General features: G+C 43.2%; 1 protein-coding gene across 2 annotated transcripts; it reads right to left on the bottom strand.

Moving 5' to 3' along the window:
* Positions 1 to 89: 89 nt before the first annotated feature.
* Positions 90 to 14,850, bottom strand: LOC120506482 (beta-1,4-galactosyltransferase 3-like). Of its 2 annotated transcripts, XM_039718107.1 has the most exons (6): positions 14,274 to 14,850; positions 7,098 to 7,333; positions 5,199 to 5,389; positions 4,457 to 4,579; positions 1,657 to 1,761; positions 90 to 735 (listed from the first exon to the last, which is right to left on the bottom strand). In XM_039718107.1, exons 1-6 carry the CDS (start codon positions 14,509 to 14,511, stop codon positions 594 to 596), a joined length of 1,035 nt encoding a protein of 344 aa, XP_039574041.1. In that variant the 5' UTR covers positions 14,512 to 14,850; the 3' UTR covers positions 90 to 593. The 2 variants fall into 2 exon arrangements, with proteins under 2 accessions (XP_039574041.1, XP_039574043.1); XM_039718109.1 differs by lacking the exon at positions 4,457 to 4,579.
* Positions 14,851 to 18,144: the final 3,294 nt, after the last annotated feature.

Genomic DNA, 18,144 nt, shown 5'->3' with positions numbered 1-18,144 from the left:
CTCAGTCTGCATTACTTGCAGCTACAATAAAACAATTTCAACAGTGGTGGTTTGGGTCAGAAAAAAAAAATCAGGGATTTAAACTCTGGTTTGTCTGGTTTCAGGGCAATTTTCTCTTTTATTACACTCTTATTCAGTATTCTATAAAACTCTTAAGCCAAACATATAACTCCATTTATTTTACTCAAATTCACAAAAGATATTTATAGAACTGTAAATGGCTTCAACACCTTCTCAAAATACAACACGTCAGAGGCCAATCTGACAGAATGGCTTGCATCCCAATTAACACTTAAGTACAAGGCAGGACAGAGCTATCCAGCTACTGAACAAAGGTTCCAGAAAGCTTGGATTGGCTTACTGCCATAGACATGGCTCAGGAATCAGTTTTACAGTGACCTGGACAATTTTTACAGTAAGCCACAGACTGTTTAGTAGCTGTCATACCCTGTTCCTGGAGCCTCTTCTAAACCTGAAACAATGAAGAAAAGTGAAAGGCAAAAGGGTTAATCTCAGGTGGGACAGATGCCACAGGAAAACGGGAGGGACTGGCTGAATGCCCATGTGGCACCCAACCTCTGCTTTTTAGTCTCTTAAGAAAATGGGGGAACATATCCAATGTCCACAGTGATCTTGGTATAAAGAGGATGCTTAGTCCTGGAAAGGAGCCTGAACTGTAATGTATTCATTCCATCAGCTTTCCATGTTTTTCTGGTGTTGTGTTGGGAAGGAGGCCTGAGGGAGGAAGAATACCTGCAGTTAGAAGAAGGAAGGTAACATTTGCAGCTGAAGCTGCAGAAGAAAGAGTCTTCCAGAGGGCAGAAAAGCCCTGAGACAATTCTTCCCATGATACAGACTGAACAGATTAGAGTGAGTTCACCACTGACTATTCCAAACAAGGAGGACAATTTGGACTGGACCCTGATCAGAGAGGGAGCCCAGCAAGGTGGCAGCTAGAGTCTCCAAAAACCAAGAAGCTGTCAGCAGCTTACAGAGAGCTGGGAGTGCAACGCAGAAGTTTGCAGCCACAGTGTACACAGGCTGCTGTAGGTAGGTTTTTGACAGGGTTGTTATGGAAACCTGAGTTTTGAGATGATAAAGAGAAATCTGCACTGCTGGTATGAGAAGCCTCCACCACACTTGACCCAACACCCTCCTCCAGCTCTTCTATATAAAACAGCCTTTGATCAAGTCTCTCATAGCACCTTTCTCATGTCTTCAAACTGGAATATTGCTTTCCACTATTTTAATGGCATGTTGTAATTCCACACAGACTGAACAGCAAGCTTTTAATATTGGGAACTTGTAACACAGTGCCTCTTCAAACTGAATTCTCCCTATTTATAAGACAGTATTTTTTTTTCTTTAAGTTTTACTTCCTATACAATTTCATGTTTAAATCTATGTGTTAGCTTCCTAGCTGGCATGTGTCCTTCACAATAGGAGGAAAAGGCAGAAAACTAGGAGAAACCCTTCAAATGTGAAGACAGGAGCCAAATGATTCAGTTGAAACTGACTGAGGGCTGCTTTTAAATAGCCTTCCTAAAGCAGAAAAAGCAGCAGTGACATGAGGCATGTGTAGCCTGTGCTGGGGAAGATGACAGCAACAGCCAACCTGCCACAAGGCCCAGAGTAGCCCCCAGCCCCACCAGGTACCTCCTCCAGGGCTCTTGGAGCTCTGTCTCTTCACTGTAGTCCATCACTCGGTAGCGGCCAAGGTGAGGGGATGTCCGGACTATTTTCATTCCTGCCAAGTGAATCCTTTAAAACACAAAAGTGTTTGCTTAGGCACAGAGATGCCACTTCCAGGCTTATGGTCACAGATGATTTTCAGTGCTAATGCAATAAAAACAAGGTGCAGAAGCAGCACAGGGCCACATGACCTTCTCTAGCAGGCTGTAGGCCAGGCTTGGTCTAGAAAGCTCCCAGCTGCAGTGCACTTTGACAGGGCACAAGGGGATTAGAGCAAGCAGGGAATGAACTACAACATACAGAGCATTCAAGAGCAGTTCCCCTGAATCTGAGCATTATTCCACTTCCTCCTCAGAGCAGAGCTTTTGCTGCCTAGAGGTCCATCACTTAAACTTTAAGGAGAAAAAAAAAAGAAAGAAAAAAAAGACCTCAAACTTGCAGTTTCTGAAAGGAAGCCAGTCCTGAGTTTCAAAACCAGATTAAGCCTCCCTGTTCTTTGAGAAGTGCCATTCATTCAGATGGCCTGATTAGACTGGTTCATAAAAGATTAGGGATAAATACAGGCACCAGACAAACATATGTAAACTCAGCTGCAGTACAGTTAGATAAGAGGGACTGAAGGCTCAGAATTCCAGGAACAGAGCTTCTAAGCCCAGCATTTTGGGTGACTTTCAAGCAACTCACAGCCCACTGCTGATAGCACCTATGTTACTTTGCCAATAAAAAGTGCCTTCAATAGTGCTACAGCTACCAAATCTCTGTTATCACAGGACAGCCCTTAGGCAGAGAAAATTCCTGTGAATGTAAGAACGAATGTTTGCTCAATTGAGGTTATCTAACTGGCATGTGTGCAGCATTTGACTGCATTCCATCAGGATCTGATACAGCAGGAATGTTATAAAGCTGAAAGGCTACAGAACTGAAAATATTTGTTAGGCTAGAGCCATCAGATGATTATAACACTTCACTGACAGTGTTGTAGTTCCATTATTTCACATGGAGTTTTAGACAAGTTTCTTGTTTTCTGAACATAAGCTTATGGCACATTCAATCATAAAGAAACAAAAAAGCAAGAACACTAAACTAGCTTTGCTGTTACAGCTTTTTGCATTGCAAATAAGAATAAAACTGAATAGTTAATACATTCATTTACTGTTAAGAAGAGTCCAAGAGACTTTCCTGTAGTTGAAAATGTTAACACATGAGTGGCTCCAATTAGAATAGTGTTTACTTCTAATAGAAGGCAGATCTTGGTATTTGCTGCAACTTGTATTACAGAGTACTGCAGTCTGGTGACTATTAAGTAGCAGCTGGCAGTTTTTTTCATTAACTCTGCTTTTAATAAGCAGTATCCCAGAAAAAAAAAAAATCATCTTTGCACAGAATTTTTTAAAACTGGACATTAAAATGTTAAAAAAAATTTTCATTAATTTTTTTGCTACATGGTAAGAAGTGCTCGAGCACCTCCTAAAATCCAGATCCCAGCTGGTCATTGAAGAACAGCCAGTTCATTCCTAACTTCTGCAGGCTGAGACTTCAGAATGTGAATAAATCATTAACAGGCATTGTCCACAGCCTCCATGTATCTCTGGGCCAAAACATGGCTAATCATTAGTGTAAGTTTTCTCTGAAAACATAGGCTCTAATTTCCTTCCAGAAAGGGCTATTCTGGGAGCTATAGAATTCACTTGCCTTCCAGGATTCTCTTCAAAGAAGTGCACTCCTATGCATAACTGGCATGACTCCACCCTGGGTACCAAAAACCAAATTAGATGCCTAAGCTATACTAAGAACAGCTGAATAGATCCAGCATTGTAGTACTTGATGTAAAGATCTATTTTCCTGGCATTCTATTCCTTTCATAAATGCTGACTCTCTAAACAACCATACAACCTATTAGTTGGCTTTCTCTGAAAGGCAAAGGAGGAATTCTATATTAGAAAAATTTGGCTTTCAATTCCCAGATGAATACTGCCTTGAAAAAAACCCTGTAACTTGTCACATTATGCAAGACAAAAATAACAAAGGCTTCCATGGTCAGTTTAGTTTTATAAACTCCCCATGAGCCTGCCTCAGTGCAGGATCATAAAGGTGCACAGTGCAATTCCAAAGCTGAATAAAGAAGCTGCAGCCATGATTCTGTACTTGAAGAATTCACATTAGGCAGAGCACCTGGAACTAAACTCATCTATAGAATGCTGCTGCCATGGCAACCAAAGTACAAGAAAAACCATCAACTCTTGCTGTCACTGACTCACACTGGTACACAGGCTCCTCCATCACTCAGCACTGCAGACAAAAGGTAGAATTCCTCGTGCTCCTTAGTCCCAAGTATCAGTGATTAGGTAACACTTGGAGCAGCCTAAATGCACTTAACTTAAACTCCCAACTGTCTGAGAATTAGTTAAGCACCGTCTTATTTGTCAAGCTTGCAGATTCCTTCCCTCCCTTGGGGCTGTCGACATCAGTGGTGGCACTTGTCAACTACAAGCAGTTCCAACCCCTTGCACTGAAGGCACAACGATGTGAAATAACATTCTGCTCCCCGGAAATGAGAAAGCTTCCTTTTCCCAGAACACAGTGATTGGATTCATAGGTTCTGAGCATCTTCTGACATTAAGCATTCCCAATACCAACAGCATGTGGGATTACAATGGTACTGCAAGCACATTAAGGAACAATGTTGTTGGTTCCTTTCCTAGGGTGCTGCTGTGCTTCACTTGCCAGCTTAGATCCATTTCAAGCCTGTCCTGTGCATTGGTACCTTGTAGCAATGTCATCATTTTCACCACCATCACCCCAGTATGTGTTGGGAAACCCATTCATCTTCATGTAATGTTCTGGAGTCAGAGCAGACACGCCCCCAAAAAAGGACTTGTATGGCAGACTAAAAGAGAAAACAAACAGGCAAACAAACACCACCCTCCAAAAAAACCCCAACCACCAAAAATCAGAGTTCACTATTGAAGGCTAATGCCTGTCCTCCACAACTAACAGTGTAATCTAAGCCACACATACATTAATTGCACACTTGCAGTCACTGTCTTGACAATGCCAAACCCCAAAACAGTAAACCCAGTGTAATTCCCATCATGTTCCATTCCCCTCATTGTGTCCCAACACCTTCCCTCAGAACTGACCAAAGTAAAGCTGGTTTCAAAATTTGTATCTTGGATCAGTTTAAAATACCTGTAACCTACCACATCATATTCCACATGATCCAATATTACCACCTTATACTTTTTTTTTCTTGAAGGAAAGTCAAACAGAATCCTGCCAGTCATTTGGCAAGCTGAGCTAACTCTGGAACAGGGAACTACGGGAAAGGAAACATTCAAGATTGCGTGCCTGGGTCAAAAATATCCTTTTCTAGGAAGTAACTACTGCAAAACTAACACACAGAAAACCTCATAAAGGTTGTGCCTTTCACTGTTCCCACCCATACTTTCTTAACAGGAAGTGAACCAACTGGAATATACCCACAGAAAGCAAATGGAGGCACTTACGTGTACTGAAACTTATCCATGGCACTGGCCATGTGCTTGGGATAATATTCATCACAAATGTACAGGTTATAATCATTCTCAGGCACCAGGTCAACATCATGCAGGACAAGGCAGTCCCACTCTTCATCCTTCATGGCTTCCCGGACACCGACATTAAGCAGCTTTGCTCGGTTAAATGAACCAGTCCCTGCCTGGAAAAGAAAAACTACATTTCTTCACCAAAACAACAAAGATGTTGTTAGATAACTCTGTTAAAATTTGTTTTAGTGCAAAAGCCTTATTCAAATGAATTAATCAATACTGGCTGCAAATTCCATGCTCCCAACTTTGAAAATGTCACCCATCCTCTTCACAACATTCTCAACAATTGTCAGCTTTGCTACGTCAGGGGCTATGCACTGCTGGCAGCTTTCAAGAGACCCATAAGCCAATCCTCAGGTGCACATTTGCACAGCAACACTTTTGCCCCGACTACTGTTTACTAAAACTTACAAATGAGAAAAAGATCTTGGTCAAACAAAAAAGCTTCTTTGCCCTCCCAATACTGGTTTTAATTGATGGATCCGAAACTTGCCCCCTCGTCACTGATCTTTTGCAACACCAGTCTATGTCAAAAGGCTATTTGACCTTGAGGCACAGGCTGCCCCACAGCAGGGCCATGCCACATGTTTATATTCACAGACTGAAAATATCCAGCTTCACTTCAGCATTTAGTCTCCAGGTTTTGCTCAGTAGTCACACTGACAAACCACACGCAAATCTCAAAAAGAGGAAAACAAAAGTTACCACTGTCCTGGGTTACAAAAGGAAAGTGCTACTGTGGGGTGTAACCAAACTCTGTATTCTACTTTCCTCTACAGCATTTTCAGACAAACTCTTAAAGAAGGGTCATTTACAGCAGCTGCCCAGTGCACAGCCACCCCTCAGGCTACAGCTGGGTGTTACATAAGGAAAAAAGAGGCAGCCCTGGAAGGCAGGACAGTGTTTCCTTCTCTTCATGCCGGTGACTCAGCTGTGGTACCTCCCTCCGGTGAAGCAGCAGTCCCACCCATCCTGAAGGGTCTCCTCGAAGAGGCCATCATCAACTCAATGGCACCAGCAGAATACCTGGCACCAGGAACCTCCGCCAAGGACTCCAAAAATATTGTGTCCCTCACAGGACTACATCACTCCATTGTGAAACTCCCTGTCCTGGGGGAGGTACCACCTGAAGCTGACCACATATAATCTCGATTTGGGGATTTGGCACTTGGCACACCACCACTGCTTGAGGAACCCAGAGGAGGACCAGACCTTCTGCAGGACCACCTTTTTCAACACTGCAGCCACCACTTAATCAGACTGTGACCACCATCCTGACCAACAGGGGGACAGGCTATACTCTGACTTTGTCACTTTAAGCCAGTGTTTCTGTATTAATGCATTTATTGCAATCTTTCCGCAGCCACCACTTAATCAGACTGTGACCACCATCCTGACCAACAGGGGCACAGGCTATACTCTGTCACTTTAAGCCAGTGTTTCTGAATTAATGCATTTATTGCAATTTTCTATTAAGTTGTAATTCTGATCTGAAATCTTTCTCAAGGTGATTTTGTGGGGGTTCATTTCTCCCGCTGGTTTACTTTCAAACCAACACAACCATTTAGTGACAAATTTATACCCCCAGGAAAAAAACCAAACTACAACAGAACCAATTAATAGCAGAATGATGATCTTGACAAGTGGTATGGTATTTCAATCATTAGCAGTCATGGAGGTGGGACAGCCATCTGACCTCCTCTCAGCCCATGCATAAAACAGTATTTCCACATCAGAAGAGTCACATTTCTTCTTCAGAACCCAACCCTTGAGTGGTGTAGGTGAGCCTCCCAGCAAGCACATTTGACTTGGATTTACCTGCTGAATCAGGTAGATAGTGTAACTGAGCTGCTGGCGCTGCAGGAAGGGATGGATGTAGTAGAGAAGATGGCGAAGGTACTTCTCCTGGTTCCTGTAGGCCACAAGGATGGCGGATTTGTAGCGGGGAAAGCAGTGAGGTGGCTTGTAGTGGCCACCAGACTGAACAAAAGGATTTCTTTTCATGATCATCCTTTCACTAGGAAGCACCCTGAAGGTGATGGTTAATGGACCAACTGTGAGGAGAGACAGAAAAAAGAAAAGTAAGATCAGTGATGTTTCTCCACCTTTTGTCAGACCTATGAGATCAGCTACCCATGCTTGCTCCTTCAGACAGCAGCCCCACCAGAGAAGAGTTAACAGCACCCATGCAGAAGTGGCTCCATGATAAATTTCACTGCTGGCCTGCTGGCCACCTGTCCTGCTCCACAGCAAGAGGAGGAGGGAGAGGTGGCCAGCTCAGCACCAGGAGGACACACTACTGCCAGGCATCCCGAGTCCTGGCACAGCCACCAAGTCTCACTGGGCTGCAGCGCAGATGCTTCTCCCTGGGACTGCCTGCCTACTACAGCCTTGTGTTGCTCAGATGAGATCCTTGAATAAATGGATTCACTGAAAGAAACAGCGTTGAAAATTATTCAAGATGAACAGACACATCTGCTTTTGCTACCCATTTGGAAAATTTCTCTAAGCCTCTTTCAGAAGAGATTCAAGGACAATGATATGCAAGTGGATATTCAGCAGGTCAGGGGAGAAACAGTTTAAAGCTTGGATGAATAGAAATGCTTTAGAAAATGTCAGCTCTACCTTTAAGAGCACTTCAAGTCCAATTTGATGTTATAATCACATGCCACAATGGCTGAATTTGCTATATTATTTCATTTTATACACAGTGATAAGCAGGCAGTACTTCAAAACGTTGAGAGAAGCAGATGACAAAGAGAAAGAAGAAAGATGTCATATTTTCAGGAACAGGCACAGGATAGCAAAAGAAACTATATATGATTGTTGTTCTACTCAGCAATTTGTTTTTAATAGAAATATATAAAATATAATACAAATATAAATAATAATATCATTATAAAATGTACTGGATATCTTCAAGACTTTTTGCCTAATTAAAAAAAGATCTGCATTTTTACATGAATCCTTCCATTCTTCAGATGGAAAAATACTGACAAGTCGTAAGTGAAAAAGAATCCATATAAAGTGTCAATACCCATTTTAACACAAACCACACTGTTACAATATAAATAAACAAATTTAAATTATCTAAATGCCTGTCTTCTTGAGTAGTGAGAAAAGCTTCCAGAAGTAGCAGAATACTTATATTTATACACAAATCAGTGTGTCTTAATTGTTTTCTACATTTGTGAACTTTTAAGAAAATAAAACACAGATGCAGAACAAGATTAACATCCAAGGCTTAAATGAACTAGGAAAAAAACTTTCACCCAAATCATAATTAGAAGCTGGCAATTTCAAATGACAGGTCTATTTAAAAATTCTTTGCAGGCCATTCTACCAAAGGCAAAATGGTTTTTTTTACACCAGAAGTCTGCAAGGCAAGTTTGTAATTGGTGGTGTTATTTTTTAATAGCTATGAACAATATTTTCTTTTCTTTCCAAGCTGATAATTAACACCATGGCTGCCCTAAATCAGGTTTTCAGTACCTTGCAAATGAGACTCCCTCTGAAACCACTGAAATAAATTCTGATAATGAAGCATGAGAGAGAGCAAATATTTAGGCCTGGTGTTTAGGAGCTTTCATTTGAGCAGAAGAAGGTACAGATATGTTTTAAGACTAAATGACCAAGTGAGTCCAGAATATGCTTCTTTCAGTCCATCTTGCATTCAAATCTCTGCTACAATTCTAACAAAAACAAACAAAAAAATTGAGCCTGCCCACACCCACATCCTGTTTAACAAACACAGAAGGAAGCAATATCCCTCCACTGGTTTTGGAGATTTGGGTTTTTTGGGGGTTGGTTGGTTGGTTTTAGGTTTTTTAGAGCAGTAACAAGGCTTAAGGACTAAATTTGCCATAAAATTCAAAGTGTCCATTCTGAACCAGGGAGCATCTTGCTACTATGAGGTTGCCACACCTCACATTTCTGATGAGCAAACCTGTATTTGATAAGTGTCTCCTTTCCTTCCTCAAGAAACACACAAATGGCATTTCCTGAAGGTCAGTCTGAAGAGCCACTGATCCCATTTCTAATGCTGTCAAAAACATCTGGTCTGAATTCCCCTGCATGGGTTTTGTTCATTGTTTTTTGTTTGTTGGTTTGTTTTTAAAAAGAAAGCCTGACTTTTGCTTGTCAGCAAGATTTTGCAATAGCTGACTCTTAAACATCACTTTTCAGTCCTTCTCCAACTATTTAAAATACAGGAGAATTTGGTTTTCACTGCATTACCCGCAGCAGGAAAGCAGAGTACATATATTTACCATATATTTGTACCCAAAACAGAAGAGTGGTTCTTCAGAGAATCATTGTGTGGGCTGTGAACCTAGGTCACATTTACAGTGAACGTTTCATGATGTTATTTCCTACCTCTGTGCATGCAGTTTCCCTTTCCACCGTTAAGACTCCCATGTTTCAGTCCAACAATGTTATCAACCTGTAGTTTATGTTGCTGTTTAGATTAATGGACTCGCTGATTATCAGATCTTTCAACCTAAAGCACCATTAACCACTAATTTGATGACAACTGGAGCTTGCTAAAGAAGTATTATATTCAAGGATTTAAACTATAGATCACTGCTCTAAGGAAAAAATAAGAAAGGGAATTAATCTCTTTTATTCTCCCACAAAGGCAGGGTTTTATTTTCTATAGAACAATTGGAACTCTGTATTGCAGAGTAAGATTCTGCAGCAACAATCTTTAAATTCCAGAAAAAATAAGATCTTAATTTGGACGTAAGGGTACCAGTAAGATAATGTGAATAGCTTCACTCCTGTTCTCTCCTTCCACACCCAAGCATACCATTCAGGAGGGTAACATTTGCATTTTCCAGGTTTTTCAAGATATCGTGTTCTGCCATACTGCCTCTCTACACCTCAAGCAAATCAGCTCAGAAACTCAATCAGGAATATGCCAAGGGAAGGAAAAAAAAAAATAAATCAGTGTGACTTACATCCCCAAAACCTCTGGCTGCCCTACACCCCTTGGCTACAAGCTACATTCTGGATCTCATGTCTCCCTGCCGTCCAACTAACAAAAGGCTAATGCAATCGAATCCAATTAAATCCCAAATGTGAACAGAGCACTTGCAGGCTGGACCAAAGAGGGATAAATAAAACTGTCAAAGCACAGCCTTGGAGAAGGAGAAAAATCCATCTTACACATATACTAGGAAGCACAGGATCCCTGTTGAGGCAGGGTACAGAATCAACACCCTGAAGTGTCCAAGCAATTTTCCCATGGCCTGGTTAAAAAGATGTTTCTGTGCCTGTACCATCACACAGAGGGTGTTTAATGAATACGAAACTTCAGTGTACTGTTAGGTCTCACAATTCCCTGTCTGTGTTAGCTGGTGCCAGTGACAGCACACTCCCTGCTTGCTTCACTCCCCAGACAACATATTTACCTATCAGGGGACCTATTGACTTTGACCATACCTATCCCACCTCATGGAACTAACTCCAGGACTTCTGAACTCATTTAGAGTTTGCAGCTGTAATTGCCAAGCCCAATCAGGATAATCAGAACTTACACAAGATGAACAAACAGGAACAGTAGCATGGGTGAGTGCTGCACTCAGATACTGCAGCTCCACACACTACATTAACACAGTCATATCTGTGTAATTCTACCAGTGCTTGGGGAAAAAATAAAAAATCAGACCAACAGCTTTCATTTAAGCATCAGTTTCTAATGATAGAATACAAGGCTGCCTCAATGGCACCTGAAAATAAATCTCAGCATTCATCACTGCCACCTTTTTATTTCTCTTTCAATCCAAGAGAAGAAACTCTGGCAGCATTAGAAAATATAGCAGGAGCTTCTTAATACAACAGATGGTCCTGCTCATGAAAAGGTTATGACAGATGGGAGTGAAAGGCAGTAACTGCTATAAGAAGGGCTTGGAAAAAATCCTTCCATAGCATGAGCAAATTATAAACAGCAGAGTTACAGACAGAACTTTCAGCTATTAAAGTCCTCGAGGGCCAAACCAACTTGTTCAGCACATACCATGCACAAAGGAAGGTACCCCTTTAAACAAAACCAGAAAAAACACAGTAAAGCCAAATCTTCCAGCACCAAACTTCTTCCTCATGAGAGGAAAAGATAAACTGAAACAAGACATCTTGCATGCAATGTGAGAAAGTCAGATTTTGAATTTAAAAGCTGCTTAGTTATGTTTAACGAAGTATAACCCTGCCATATAAGCACTTCACTTTTCTAAAAACAGAAGAGGAAGAAACAGGCAATGGGTTACTTGTGTAGAAACTTTAACCTTTCAGGGAACTCGAGTAATTTATTCACAATATTAGTGAACACCTGCAATGCTTTTCAAGTTGTTGGTCACAAAATGTTCATTGGACACCACTAGGTGTTTAAAAGTACCACTAGTCAGCAGAAGTCTAATTCCTCTAAGGCAGAGATGATTAGCAATTATACTATAATTCTTGGAAGTCCTGGAAGAACCAAGTTGCTACATATTCAGGAGACAGGAAATAGACAGATGAGCTGCAAGCTGATTAACATTCAAACAGTTATCAAAATGATCTACTGTATGTATAAATGGAAAAAGTGCTGCACTTCATAAAAGCCCTGATGCAGAAACCATTTAAGCCATTTGGCATCCTTCCAGGTACTTTAACACACTTTAGAGTGGGCACAGTGACTTATTACCAGCTCTGAACAGGAGGCTGAGTCCTCAAGAATTGATTTGAAATCTCATTTAATAGAGTTGATGAAATTAATATTAAAAGGCATTGCTCTCTGCAATATAATGCTTCCAAGAATCATCAGTATCATGAGAGATGATGGCAACAACTATTCAAGACATTTATAAAGTATTTATATCTCAATTCATATGTGCCCATCACGTACAAAACAAGGGACAACTCCCTCACAAAATAGCACGCTTCTCAGCTAAGAAAAAAGCCAAACACCCAGAAGAGGCTGCATGCAGTGACAGAAGTAATAATTTACATCCTGTATTTAGAAGGAAACACCACTGAGCAAAAGTTAAGCAGTAGCAGAGACCTCGTTTTTCTTAAGCTGAATTTGTATCAGTGCTCCAAATTACTTGTGTTTCACTTCAACAATGGTTCATATGCTCAACTCAGTATTTTCATACAGCAAAGCTTACACAGTTACTTTGCCTCATGGTTGGCTTTTTTCTCTCCCTCCAGCTTACTGTTTGTTTCTGTCTGTGACTAACATCATGTTTCCATTTTAGCTCTGAAGTACCGCCTGCAGGACGCTCCCCTCTTCTCAGCACTCAGTGATGGGCAGAAGAAGATTTCTTAAAAAGATTTCCCAGCTCTAAGAGCACAAATTAGTGTAATTTTACTCTGCATCTGCCTCCTCCACATACGTCACTACTTTTACTTATCTGATGGTTTGCAGGCAAGGTGCAGAATTGTTTGGTTCTTTCTTTTTGACACTAAAGCTGTCTTATTTGACTCTTTAGGAGAGGGGAATTTCGAATTGTTTGGTTCTTTCTTTTTGACACTAAAGCTGTCTTGACTCTTTAGGAGAGGGGACATTTATCAGTAGTGGAGACAAATTAGGTGCAGTCACATTTCTGCTGTGCTTTTTAAAATAAAACAATTCAGCCTGGAATAAGGAATTGTAGCATCCCAGAACTGAATGGGCTGCAGTGCACAGAGGCTGTGACACCCAGCAGCTGTGCAAAAAGGCTCTGTGCTGTCAGGATTTCAGGATTTAGAAGAGCCATTTCTGAGGGAAATGCTGAAACACACACCCAAGGCTATCCTACAATTTCATCATACATACTGTATGTATTTAATTTAATTGCAAGCAACAGGGTAAGGAAGAAAACATCTCAGAAGAATAGGTATCTTACAAAGATTGCAGTCTGAGCAGGCTCATCCAAAGGGTCCCAGCAGAGTTCTCCAACCTAAGTAAGACATTGACACAAGAGCACTGGCTTCCCACAGAACTTCCACGTGAACCAAGGTTCATTGCTCCTCCTGGGCTCCATGTGCAGTGATCAGCTTTCCTAGAGCAGCAGTCCAAGGCTAGGTGTATTCAACATTTAGACATGCAGAAACCTTTGCAGTATGAAAAAATCTGACAGAAGTAACTTACTACACAGTACCCTAAGAAGGTGATGGCCCCAAACCAGCTCTAAGTGCATGCTGATGGAACTTAATCCATTCATGGCTGGCTGAGTCAGAGGGAGTCACTATTGCCTGAGCAGCACCATGACTTTACTGGCAACACACCTGCTTTATAGGTTTGACTTTGTACTGACTTAAAGTCACTATTGCCTGAGCAGCACCATGACTTTACTGGCAACACACCTGCTAGGTTTGACTTTGTACTGACTTAAAATTTCTCAGCTGTTTTAGAACTGCCACAGTTGGATGAATGCTGCTTCTAAGATCAGCCCTGGTTTGGTCCTACTGTGAATACAAATTAACCTGTGACCAGACTTTTAAGTCTAACAGAGAAGTTTCCAAGCCTAAATGATGTGTAACGATCATAGACTAGAAGATCACCACGAAGAGCAAGGTGCCATCCTCATACATCCTCCTTAAGGTGATTTCAAGTCAACTTAATAAATTTATATTGAACTACAGGCTTGCTATAAGGCTAAGACAAAGAACCCAGGAGTTGAAGTCAGAGGTCAATATTATGCATTTTCTGAATCATTGGGTCATTTTACACAGGACCGCCAAGAAAAAAAAAAAAGCCTTTAACTTGATATTATCACCATGCACTATTTTCACTCTTGATCTACAATGCTGACATCTATGTAACCAAACGCTCAATATTGGAAATTTGTAGGCCAGTAAAATACTTTTCCTCACACAAGCAATAAAAACAACACGAGAAAATTTTGTCAGTGCAAGTACATCAGCACACCTGTTTCAAAGTTTGAAGAAGCTACAACTTACATTTATGACAGGTTCAGGGCTATGAAAGAGGTTCTCCCACACACCTTTCCATGGTTTCTGGAGGTTCATACCTACCCAGGACCGGGGACTGCGCCGAGCAGTAGGGCATCGTGTCCTCACGGGGAGCCCGGGTGAACAAGCTGAGGTTTGTGTACACATCGTGGGGCTTCGAGTAATCCACCACCTGAGGCGACTCTAAAAACCCGCGGAACACACGCGAAGGTCCGCCTCGGTAGAGGATCAGGATAAATATTGCTTGGAAGACAAACACAAACAGCAGGAAACAATGATTTTCCATACGGGAGAGGAACATAGTGTTTAGCCCATGCTCCAGGATCAGGGCGGTGAGGAGCTGAACTGCCTTCCACGGGCTGCCGTTCCACGCTCTGGGCTACATCGCTGGGCAGACCTCCTCCTCCTCCTCCCCCTCCTTCTTCTCCTCCAACTTTCTGAGGCGGCAGCGTGCTCCCCTAGCTGGGCTTCATCAGGACGCCGAGAGCCAGACCTCCCCCTCCCGGTGCGAGCTGTGCCAGGCGGGCTGGAAGAAGGCAGGAGCCGGCCAAGCCACCCCGCTCGGAGCCCCGGGCCAGCGGCACGGGCTCTCTGTGGCACAGGCGCAGCGCCCGCCCTCCCCCGCCCGCCTTCCGGCCAGACTACAGCTCCCAGAATGCAGGGCGGGGCAGGGCGGGCCCCGGCCGGGCGGTGCTGCCGCCTGGCATGCTGGGAGATGTAGTCATACCCCCCTCCCTCAGCGGCCGCCGCTGTGGGCGAGCAGGGAGAAGGATGGGGTGGCTGCTGAACTGCACCCCGTGTCGTCTCCTCGATGAACATCCGACTGCTGTCTCCACTTTAAATTGGCTATTAAACTGCCCGGGGAGAGATGAATGGAAATTTAGACATTGCAATGCGCAGGGAGGTGGGGCAGTCTCCGTCCCGGGAGGTGTGTGAGGAGGGACTGGGCGTGGCACGCAGTGCCATGGGCTGGTGGCCGTGGTGGTGCTCGGCCAGAGGTTGGACTCGATGGTCTCAGAGGTCTTTTCCAAAGTGGTTCATTAGGCTATTCTGTGGAACGGATAACACAGCAGCCTGGCCACTGTGAGAGGCCTTCTGCCACGGCCATGCTGCCCTGAAAAATTTCAGCTTTTATGCCCCTCTCTTCTCTGGCTGATTTTGTAAAGGGATGGGGCTTAGATTGTGCTGTCAGTCATTTGTCTGCTCTCATGTGCCTGCTTTTGCTTAAATGCGGGAGCGGAAAATACATTTTGCAGATTAAATTCCTACACGACTACAAAGAAGAGTTGGCATTGCACTGTGGAGAGGGTTAAAAGGAAATCTGTGAGGGAGATCAGGCTCCCTGTTCATTTGTCTGCTCTCATGTGCCTGCTTTTGCTTAACTGCAGCAGAAGAAAATACATTTTAAAGATTAAATTCCTACATGACTACAAAGAAGAGTTGGCATTGCACTGGGGAGAGGATTAAAAGGAAATCTGAGGGAGAGCAGGCTCCCTGAGCTCAGCATCCCGCTCCAAGGCACAGCCACCGGCCCGGCAGCCAGCCCATGAGTGCTGGCCCAGACCAGGCACAGCACTGAGCGCTGGACAGGCTGCCCAGACAGACTGCCAGTCTCTTTCCCGGGGGAGATTCTGAAGCTGCCTGGACACAGTCCTGAGGAACGTGCTCTAGGGGACCCTGCTTGAGCGGGAGGGTTGGACATGATGGTCGTCAGTGGTCCCTTCCAGTCTTACCTGTTCTGTGATTTGTGAAGCATGTGCTGCTGTTTGCCTTCCAAATAGGATGGCATGGCAAGAATATGGGGGAGAGAAGGATATCACTTTTATGAGGAGTTGGGAGTACTCTTGCTTCAGAGTTGGACTGAGATGTATGAGACACATGTATGGGAAACTTGATCTCAGTCATTCTCCTGTGCAGAACAACCCATTATTCAATTAAAGTGGATTGCTTAAGGCCTGGATGCAAATTGTCATCATTTCACATTTAATTTTAACTTAATTGGGTTTTTAAATAAAAAATGTAGAGAACTTTTCCCCAGGCAAAGTCTTGCTTTACTGAAATCCACACAATACTGCTGCCACAAAGGTGGCTTTTTTTGTACACCACAATGAGCCTCTACTGTTTACATTCTCCGTGTGCCATTCCCTCTACAATCACAGCAAACCCACCCTGCTTGCCTTCCTCTCCATAAAACAAAGCAACACTCGCTGTTCTGCTGGTAGCTCCAGCAGGTACAATGCCAAGGACAGGAAAGAATTAATCTCTGCATCAGCTGTGAAACAAAGAAAGGAATCAAGACTTTCATGGTATGACCTGGGGCTGCAGATGGTAATTGTTTCAGGACCAGTAGTGCTTTATGTTTCTCTTGCAATCCCTCCTTGGGTCACAGTAGGAAATCTCAGCACAGGAAGAATTTGGACACAGCATGAATGCCTCCCTATGTCTTGGAGAAGGGAGCATCTGAACCATTAGAGCTGCCCCACATCAGTGGCTCTGCTAACTTCCTTGCAGTCAGGGCTTAGTTGTAAAAATTGCCACCTGGTGCCAGTTTTTGGGCAGAAGAACAAGGTCAGATGGAAACAGCCTACCCTAATCTGTATTTTCACCTGTGTGTATATTTGTTCTCCAGACTGGAAAGCTAAATACAGCTAGGCAGATCAGCTGTCTGCAGACAGGCCAGCCAGCACATGTTTCTGTGCAGGCTCGGAGGGCTGAATCTCCAGGTGTGTCTCCCTCAGGAACCTTCCAAACCAAATAAAGTTCCTCTCCTTCCCCTTCAACCATCAGCACTGAGATGAGTGGATCATAAACCCAATCACGAGCCTTTTCCTCGCCAGAAAGAAAGCAAGCCAGGAAGAGCAAAGTGCAGGTCAGAACTCCATGGTGCCAGCAGGTCTGAGCCTTTTCAAGGTCACAGTGCTCCTGTTTTAAACAGAGCTGTGGAAACTAGGGTGTGTTTTGAATTAAAAATGAATTGGATTGCTTAAATGCAAAAAAATAATGTAACTGTCTCCACTGAAGTGTGGAAGGGAGGTGGGGGGAATTTTAGCAACCTTAGCGCAGAGATTTATTGAGGGCAGTGATGGAGGAAAACAATGTGAGACTGGATCTGTAAGAACCAGGCACTGGGCTGGCTTCACAGCCAAAGGTCTGCCTTTCTCATTTTCACACAGCTCCCTGGGAAATTAAATTGAATGCATACAAAAAACCCCCAACAAAAGAAAAAAAACAAAAAAAAACCCACAAAAAACCCCAAAAAAAACCAAACCAAAATACACCCAAACCAAACACCATCTTCAGCAGAGCTTGAAATTAAGTTTGTGCAAGAACCTCTGGATTGTCCCAAGGGAGGGGGCTTTCCCTCCCTCCAAATGCAGTTTCACTTCCAATCAGGGCTGAACATGATGAGAGACTGAGAGGAGTGCCTCACTCTGTTTAATAAGATTCATTCTTGCTTGCTCTTATTCTCTTCTTTTATCCTCCATGCCCTGTCTCCTGGGGGCTGCACTAGATCCCTACTGAAAGTGCAGCAAAGTGGCTTTGGGAAGCTTTGCCTTGAAAATGTAGGGCCCAAGGAGGGGAGGAACAGCTGGTGTAACAGAGTGGTTGATACCAGGCTGGGTGCTGATACAGCACTGGTCAATGTGCATTATCCAGTGCTCTCTCAGTCCCCAGGGCTTCCACTGAGGCAACAGGAAGGTAGCATTAGTCCTTCTACAGGTGGATGCTTTCAGCCAAGCAGAGCTGTCCCTCATTTTTGGGGACTGAGGTGGTTTTAAACCATGACACTGTGATTTCTAGTGAGGTGCATGTTTCAATCACTTTGGCCACAGCAGTTCTTTCTCAGCCTTTTGCAGGATCTTGGCTTGTAAACATCACATTGTTTTCTAGCAGCACCTTTGTGAATGTGATTTTTTTTTTATTATACATGTAT

The sequence above is a fragment of the Passer montanus genome, unplaced genomic scaffold (genome assembly GCF_014805655.1).
Source record: "Passer montanus isolate IOZ18808 unplaced genomic scaffold, ASM1480565v1 scaffold39, whole genome shotgun sequence".
NCBI lineage: Eukaryota > Metazoa > Chordata > Aves > Passeriformes > Passeridae > Passer > Passer montanus.
This window is presented reverse-complemented; position numbering and strand designations above follow the sequence as displayed.